This window comes from Morone saxatilis, unplaced genomic scaffold (assembly GCF_004916995.1).
Source record: "Morone saxatilis isolate NCDOM2014 unplaced genomic scaffold, NCSU_SB_2.0 Contig11, whole genome shotgun sequence".
In the NCBI taxonomy this organism is placed as follows: Eukaryota; Metazoa; Chordata; class Actinopteri; family Moronidae; genus Morone; species Morone saxatilis.
In genome coordinates, this window is record NW_023339663.1 from 3142741 (window position 1) to 3151526 (window position 8786).

Sequence of the window (8786 nt, forward strand, 5' to 3'; positions counted from 1 at the left end):
TTGGTCATACTGCTTTCATGAATTGAACTTTAAACAGCCAGCGTCTGACTTTCCTGACTGCCTGTGCAGACGTATGCTGTAACCACACACTGATTGTTTGTGTCCGGTTGCTGTATTTCTAACCAGTGGCTGAAATGGGCCAGTACTTACCAGTAACAAGTACCAGCACTTGAGATTTTTGTCCACACGAGTACCCTTACTGCCACCTCTGGTGAGCATGGCCATACCCCCCATTGGCGATACTGGGGTATACAATCTTTCAAATGTTGTGAAATAATTGTCTAAAAATAACTTCTCTGATGCCCCAAACCCCCCCTAGCAAGTCCTGTTTTTGGACCTTGGTTTTTCTGAAACCCTGTGTAGCCTACAGCAGTGCTGGTGAGGTACTCCTACATGCCTGTGTAACTATGTCTCTGTGTAAACGCGTAGCTAGCTTAATTCTAAGAAAACAGCACTGAAAATGTCCTCATAAAAATAAATACTGCCAAGATAATTGAGATTATGTTGTGTTTAGGGGTTATGTTTGTGCTGATTTAGGTTTTGGTCCAGTTCAAGCGCTGGTTCGGACATGATGGTGCTATGTTTGCCCTGGGTGCTGACGCATTTTGGTGCTCATTCTGCCGGTTTGCACCTAAAAATATAAACTATCACATATTACTTTCATTGTTAAAATTACATGTATACAATATTTACAATGCATAGACACACACACACACCACTCTGTTAGTGTTTCTGTTCGATCTAGGTTCATTTATTTTGACACCCAACTTCATATGAAGCTCAGAACATTGACTTTTTATTCACTTTCTCGTTGTTACCGAGATGAAAAACCTGTTTAGCACAAGAACGGTGTATTGTCTCTCCCAGAACACAGTGGAAATAATTGCCCAGTCATTGGCTCTGGTTTGAATGCAAGATTAGATTAAATTTCACAGGCATTTTTTAATTGTGAAAGATCATTTCCGATCCCCCCCCCCACTCACCGTGTCCACACAGGCCTGGGTCATGGTAACCATCGGCGCCAGGCAGAGCGACCTTTAGTAGCCTCTGCTGACTGGACTTTGTCCCACAGGAACAGGGGACGGTAATAGGACGAGCTGGGACTTCCTCCGCTCTCTGTCACACACACACACACACACACACACACACCAGAAATGTCCTCTTTTTAGAATGAAGAGGAAAAACAGATTTAAAAAAAGCAAGCGGGAGGGAGGGAGAGTGTGGACTGTATGTGAGAGAGGAAGAGATAGAGGCAGGGAGGGAGGAAAGAGTCAGAGGAGTCTCACAATGAGGCTCTTTGTGCAGCGGGGACAGGGCACCCTGGCCCACTTTCCTTCCCTCTCTCGCTCTCTCTCTCTCTCTTAACTTTCCCATCTCTCTCTCCCTCTCTCGACCTCTTTCTTTGCATCCGTCCATCTCTCCTTTTTTGACAACTCTGCAGAGTCATGCACGCATAGCAGTCACCCTCAAGGGTGGGTATAGCTGGGTCCCGGCCAGAGTAACTGATTTGAAAGGACCCTCTCTCACCCCCCCACCACCACCACCACCCTCTTACCCTCCTCTGTCTCTGTCTTTCTCTCTGCCAGCAGATGGATAAAGAGAGTTATTAAGTGAGACACAGCAGAGAAAAAGACAGGATGAAGGAAAAAGTGTGTGTGTACAGTGTTTGTGTCGCTGTAAGTCTGTGTGTACAGGGGGCGGAGGGGTGTGTGGGGCAGCGTTGGCGGGGGAGAGAGGGAGGTGGGATTTGGAGCCTATAAATAGCCCAGTGTGGACTACTGGGCCTAACTCAGCTTTTCTCTCTGGCCACAAGGGATTTTCACTGCCCAGCCTGTGTTTAAGACTCAGCTGAGGACTAAATGGCTGGAAGGGGTTGCTAGGCTGTAATGTGGCCCAAATACACCCCCTAACACACACATACTCCCCCCTCTCCTCCCCCCTCCAGCCTCAACCCAACCCTCTGCTAAACAGTCTCCACCCTGCTTGCAGTTGAGGTCAAGACAGCAACGAGCACCTGAGAGTTACTGTTTTAACTTGGGTGTTTAAGTTTAATTTAATGTATAAATGTACTGTGAAATTAATTAAATAGCTTTTTTCTCATGTTCTCTAAAATAACACAATGTCATGACTTTTTTCAAAATATGACCTCTATTTTCCAATTTAAAAACTGGATCTCCTGAGATACAGTGAACATTTAGGGTGTAAATGTAAAATTTTTTCATATTTTTAAATCTTTTAAAACATTTTCTAAACAATTAATTAGCTTCTCTTTCATATTTTGTATAAAAAGTTTAAAAAAGTGACAACAATTATTATTCACATATGTTCTGAATGCCTTATATGTACCTGTATGTAATTTGTAATTTTACCCAAACTTCTGTGTATGAGAGAGAGAGAGAGAAAGAGAGATCATGTGAACACTGGTGAATCTATCAATAATACATATTTAAGAGTAAAATAAATAGTAATCAATATTTCACACCTTAAGTGTAGTGTAGGCTTCAAATCACGCATATATCTGTGTTTGACTATTAACAGACATTTAATCCCTGATTATCAAAGCTGTTAAAATGCGATTCATTATTTTTTAACAAAACATATAAATTCAACCTTAAGAAACAATCAAATTATATTAAAACCTGAAAAAATAACAACTTTTACCTCATGGCCAGTGGTTTTGTTCAGGTTAGCAGGTTTGAATGTTTGCATTAAGTCACATGACCTGAGTACCTGACCCATCCCCCATATTATATTTATACTAACTGTATAGTTAGTGGAAATAATGAACTCAGTAACTGTAAGAAGTTTGTGTAAAACCAGTGAATTGGATGAATTTTGAGCAGATTATTTCCTGTTTAGGGAACTTTTTATACAATTCTCTGTCTGTATTATGTATGTATGTATTATCATTTTTAACAATCAGACAGACTTAATAGGCTTATTTTTTGACTGATTCAGTGTTTTCTTGTCCTTGATGTTTGGTCATTGTTCTATTAGACAATTTACTTTACTTCACAGAAGTGAGCCAAGTGCTGAGATAAAAGTAATGTAATGTAATGATGCCGGTATATCACTGCTCTATAGATTAATGCGATCAATATCAAACTCTTGATGTCAGTTTCATTGTCATATTTTGTCACCAGATTCCAGACACACACACATTGTTTGGATGTAGCGTGTGTGTGTGAGTGCTGGAGTTGGAGTGTGGTTTAATCTGATTATTGAGGCTACACTCTGGTTGAGTGGACGGCATTGTCTCTGTGGACTGATGTGAATTTCTTTTGTCCTTTGCCAGTTCGTCTGATGCTGATTTATGTAAAAAGGGGGAAACTTTAAGGATTATCATGATTCTGTGTAATTAGGCCTCTCACTCTTAATGTGTGAAGTAATTGATTTAATGTAGCTCCTCAGCAGGAACTAGTGAACACTGATAAAGTTTGACTATACAGAAGATCAACTGTATTAAATCATTTGTAATTTGATTAAATGTAGCTTTTTGTTTACTTGTTGAACTTGCTTTGACCATTATGAGGGCATTTTATTCACATCATCTCTTTAATATGAATATAATTGAATCGGCGATGCTGACTCACCGATTAAAATTTTGTTTTTGTTTCTCGTTACAGATCTTCAGCTACCGGTGACAGAGCCAGACATCAACAATCGCCTTGAGTCTCTGTGTCTGAGTATGACAGAGCACGCCTTGGGAGGTAACACACAGTTTTTAATAGCTCCGGATTATGAAACCACAATACAAGAACATGTACGCTGGTTACAAAGCTCATCCTGTCTTTTAATCAGGATGTGATATCATAGAATAATGTAGTTATTAATATCCCTCTATACATGATTATCATATTGTCCAGGTTTCTGTTGACCGTCTGGTAGTGAGGTCAGACAATAAGTCTGAGACACGCCACTGCAGAGAGCAGCCTGCGTCCTCGTCGTCTCAACTGAATTATCTCAGCTGTTGAGGATTAATCCACTTTGGTTCCTGGCTGCCGTGCCGCTGTTTGATTTTAATGCTGTTTTGTGTATTTGATTTCTTCATTTTGTTGCCAGGGACGGAAGACAAGAATGATAAACAAAAGCAAGAGCGTATCGGCTAAACGTTTCCGTTCAGGAGTGTATTCGAGCCTTAAGAAAGGACTCTTGCTTCCATCTCCCCTCGGCCTCAGTCATAAAAGCTTCTGTAAAGGCCAGCAGTTGGATCTGACTCAACCAGAACTTCTGTGTTATGTTCAAAGCCAAAATAAAACTCCACAGTGTCCAAAAGTCACATCAGTGAGTGAGTCACGTTCAGGTTGGATCACTGTAGTTGATCTTAACGCTGATCTTGAGGCTGATTGGCCCTCTCCAACTCTCAGTCAATTATCCTGTTGTGCGAACAGCTTAGAAGTCTGGAGCCCACCGATAACTCCAGACTTGTTGGAGCCCAACAAGGTTTTTTCAGATTTGTTATATTTGGTTGGTTCAGTCTGGCCAAGCGGGCCCAAAACTCGCCAAGTTTGAAATCTGACAGCGATTCTGTCAACAGCCGAGGCGAGTTCAGCTCAGAGGGGAAATAAAATGGGAAGAGCTGAGTTGTTTTAGCAGAAAACTCTCATTCTCACATTTAGTGTGGACTAGCTTCTGGGAGATGATGTGCAGTTGTTAAGGGAGGTCTGATTATTATAAGCTCTGTTTATGAGAAAGGAGTACGACAGAATGACCCACCGGAGGAGATACAGGCATTTTTCTGTTGTTTCTGTTGTTATAGATGGTAAACCTGAACCTTGAACACATAAGAATCACTTTTACATCAGCATTTTCTTTAGTGAACATGGCCTTAGTCATGTCAGTCAGTTGGTGACCTAAGCAGAATATTCCCATGTACAGTACAGTGAATTTTAGTTTGAGTTAAAGTCGGTGCCAACTCCTCCCCTCCATCCTAAAACTGGACTGAGGTAAAGACAGTGGGCCTCAGTGCTCGGCACAGAACGGTGGACAAGTGCTGCATTGTGTGTGTGTGTGTGTGTGTGTGTGTGTGTTAGGTGGAGAGCAGAGCGAAGGAGTGCGTTTAACTGAAGAAACTCCTTCTTAAAGGTTTTTTTTAGACTTTCTTAGTCTCTCACACCCAAACATTCAGCCGACTGTGGTGACCTTCAGAAACAGAACTCTCTAACTGAATCTGAGTCGTCTGTTGGGTGTTTTTGGAAAGCTTTGTCAGCGCACATCATGAGCTGTCTGTGGTTCCCAAGCTTTTACCTTAAGGGACCCCTTTTCTGTCATTTATTAAACTGACTAGGTGACATATTTTATGAACGTATTATATTCAAAACTGTACAATGAACCCTAACCACGAACTCAGTAACTGCAAGAAGTATGTGTAAAACGAGTGATTTGGAGGAATTTTGAGTAAATTATTTCCTGTTTAGAGAACTTTTTACACAATTCACCATCTGTATTATGTATTTCTTTTATCATTTTGAACAGTTTTCTTGTCCCTGTCACTTGGCTATTGTTCTGCTAGACAACTTACTTTACTTGCATTTACATTTCTTCACATAAATGAACCAAATACTGACATATAGGCCTACTGTGTGAGTTTTTGAACTTTTAACCCTAACCCTCCATGAAGCTTTGCCGACCCCCAGATTGGGAACCACTGTTGGAGGGCACCAACAAAACATTTTTTATACACAAGATACTGAGAGTTTTTTCACAGCACTTTGGCCGAATGAAAAGATGAAAAATTTGATTCTGAGACTTCTCACCACATTTTGTTTTCATTTATGGTTGGCCAGAGGGCAGGGCTCAGCTCCACACACACACACACACACACACAGAGAGAAAGCAAAGAGGTTGATGACAACTCAAGTACAAGGAAGAAAAGCGATATTTCCACCTGCTTTGTCCACAGTTGTTACAACCACAGCACACTTGTTACAACAGTGAGTTATGAATAAGCTAAAAGGAAAGCTGTCTGTTTCTGTTTCCAGTGATATATTATTGAGTTTATGTAGCGATTTTACTGAAACAATAGTTCAGAAGAGAAGTGAGAAGAACTGTGATCAGATTCAAAATCAAATTAAAAATAAAATTCAAGAAGCAAACTATTTTCAAGAGTCCAAGTGGCTTTAATTTACAAGCTCTGGCTCAATTGTAATTGACCTAAACAAAATACAACATAGATGCATCAATTCAATTTGATGAAGGTAAAAGGTGAGACAAACAGCGTTATAATGAAGTTACTATTATTGTCTGTAGTTCTCCAGAGATGCTCTGGTCTACAAATGTAAGAAAACATGTTTGCTTGGTGCAGACCCCAACAAATGTCATTTTAATAGATATGTTTTCATTAGTATACAATCACCTTAATATAAGAATAGTTTTCGTTAACTTAAAATGAAACGTTATTATTTACAGACGCTGCAGGTCGCCTTCCATGGAGACTGTCATGTTGAACCGCCATGTTTCTACAGTAGCTCAGAACGGACAAACCAAACACTGGCTGTGCTTGTTTGTTTTTTTTCACAGCCACCATAGTTTCTCCTCCACACAGCCCGTTCTCATTCCTAAGTCTTCAAATACAGACGCGATCCCACACACCGGTCCTTTAAAATTGTGACTCAAAAGTGATGATTCCCATTAAATGATCGATATAACAAACTCTGTCAGAATAATGATTCTTTTTACCGTATCGTGCAGCCCTACTTGTAGGTATGTGCGCTCGGTGAACACTAAAGAAGTGGCCACACTCAGATGTATTTTAATGTAGCCTCTGTGTTGGTTCAGAGTGTCTTAGTCCTCTTGTATTATCATCGTCTTCCTGGAGACGACCTCAGTGGAGGTTTTTTTTGTGTTTGTGTTATCCTCGAAATTTTTAATGAATATGTATTTGTCACAGCGTCTGACATGTTATATAGTTATATAGTTATATTGTTGCTTCATCAATGTTTCCAACATGAGTTACATTCAGATCCACACAGTCAGGGTTCCAACGTGTCCTGGAAAAAGTGGAAAATCTGGACATTGAAAGACTAGTTTTCCAGTCATGGAAACACCTACAAACTGATAAAAACGCCTGGATATAATCTATGTTGTCCTGGAAAAGTTTAGTTGTATTTTAGCCTGTGCTGTGGCCAAATTAATGTTACAGTTAGAGGAAAGATGTAGTAAGTAGACCTTTTTCACAGCAGCCATTTTTACATGAAATAAAAGGGTAAATAAAAGGTGTTACCTATGATACCAGTTAAGGTTACGTTAAAAAGAGTGCTGACAGGGAACGTCCCATTTAATTTATGAAAAAGAGAGCTCTGATCAGTACTTCATACAAAAAGTACAAAAGATCAAAACAAACCACTGTGAGTTTCTTTTGAGTTACACAGTAAGTGTATTAAATTGAAATTCAATGTGAATTAATCATCAGTAAGGTGTCAGGACATCAAACTGCACAAAAAAGAACAAACAGATCTTTTTGATAATGTGCCAGGAGACTCTTTTGGGAGAATGACCAATCAAACCAATCAATTTTACCATCAAACTTAAACACATTCAACAGCCTTAGCCAGTCTGATTGCACTTGATGTAATTGTGTACATTGCGGCGCTATTCAACAACAGCTCACAATGACATTAACCTGCCCTTTCAGTATCTTGATCGAGGCTTTATTTTTGTGGAATCAAAATGTCCACCAGTGCGTAGCTTGATAACATTTTCCTCTTCAGCCACACCAGAGGCAACAGCTGTCAGACTGTTGTTTTCCTCTGAAAGGCTCTATCAGTATTTTGACAGATGTGTTGTTCTCTCACTATGACAGTGTGGGCTCGGGCCCCTCACTGTTCACCATGTCAGAAAAGCTTCAGGCCTTCACTGAAAGTTCATGGCAATCAGATGAAATTTTATTCATACGCTGCTTGTAATAAATGCTCCAGGGTTACAAACATGGTTAGGAAGAATGAGTCATTACAAAGAAAGCCTGGAACAAGACGACCAGCATCATAAAGGGACCCAAGAATGGTAGAAAATTACATTTAATAATGTAAGAGATGAAATAAATGAGAACTGTGGGTGAAATTAGTTTTAGCAAACTTTGGAGATCTGTTCCAAAGGCAGAAAGCCAGAACAGGGTATGAAGCATCTGTTTGACTCACATGGGACAAATAAATCCAAGATTTAAGTTGGTGCTTGACTTCTACGAGATCTGAAATCCATCTTCTTCTTTTTTAAAGCCTATTTTTGGGGCTTTTTATAGACTTTATTAGATAGCAGCTGGAGAAAGGCAGGAAAGTGGGGAGAGAGAGAGAGATTGGGGATGGCATGCAGCAAGGACCAAGCCTCCACACGTGGGGCGCACGCTCCACAAGGCGAGCCACCAGGGCGCCGCTCTATACCAGTGCTCTCCAACCTAGGTGCTTCATGGGGGGTCATGAGGCCTTCTTGATTTTTAAGGCGTGTAAAAAAAACTTTAAAAATATACACAGGAGGCCTATATGTTCAACTTCTGTGAAGAAAAGTGAATGTAAATTGTTGAAGAAATTGTCTAATAGATATAATAATAATAATAATAATAATAGTAATAATAATAATAATATAAAGCATCAGGGACAGGAAAACACTGAATTTGGCAAGATTAAGTCTGTTAAAAATACATAATACAGACAGAGAATTGTATAAAAAGTTCTCTAAACCGGAAATTCACTCGTTGTACACATACTTCCTGCAGTTACTGAGTTCACTGTTTGGGTTCATTGTACAGTTTTGAATATAACATGAAATATCCATAAAATATGTCACTGAGTTCA

At 39.9% G+C, this 8786-nt stretch overlaps 1 protein-coding gene across 1 annotated transcript in view; it reads left to right on the plus strand.

Annotated features, from left to right (window-relative positions):
• The window catches only part of samd4a (sterile alpha motif domain containing 4A), a 30109-nt gene that overhangs the window by 13639 nt on the left and 7684 nt on the right, over window positions 1-8786 (plus strand). The window contains exon 8 of the mRNA XM_035651997.1: window positions 3627-3710. Within this exon, the coding sequence (XP_035507890.1) occupies window positions 3627-3710 (84 nt within the window). The remainder of the gene's footprint in view (window positions 1-3626; window positions 3711-8786) is intronic.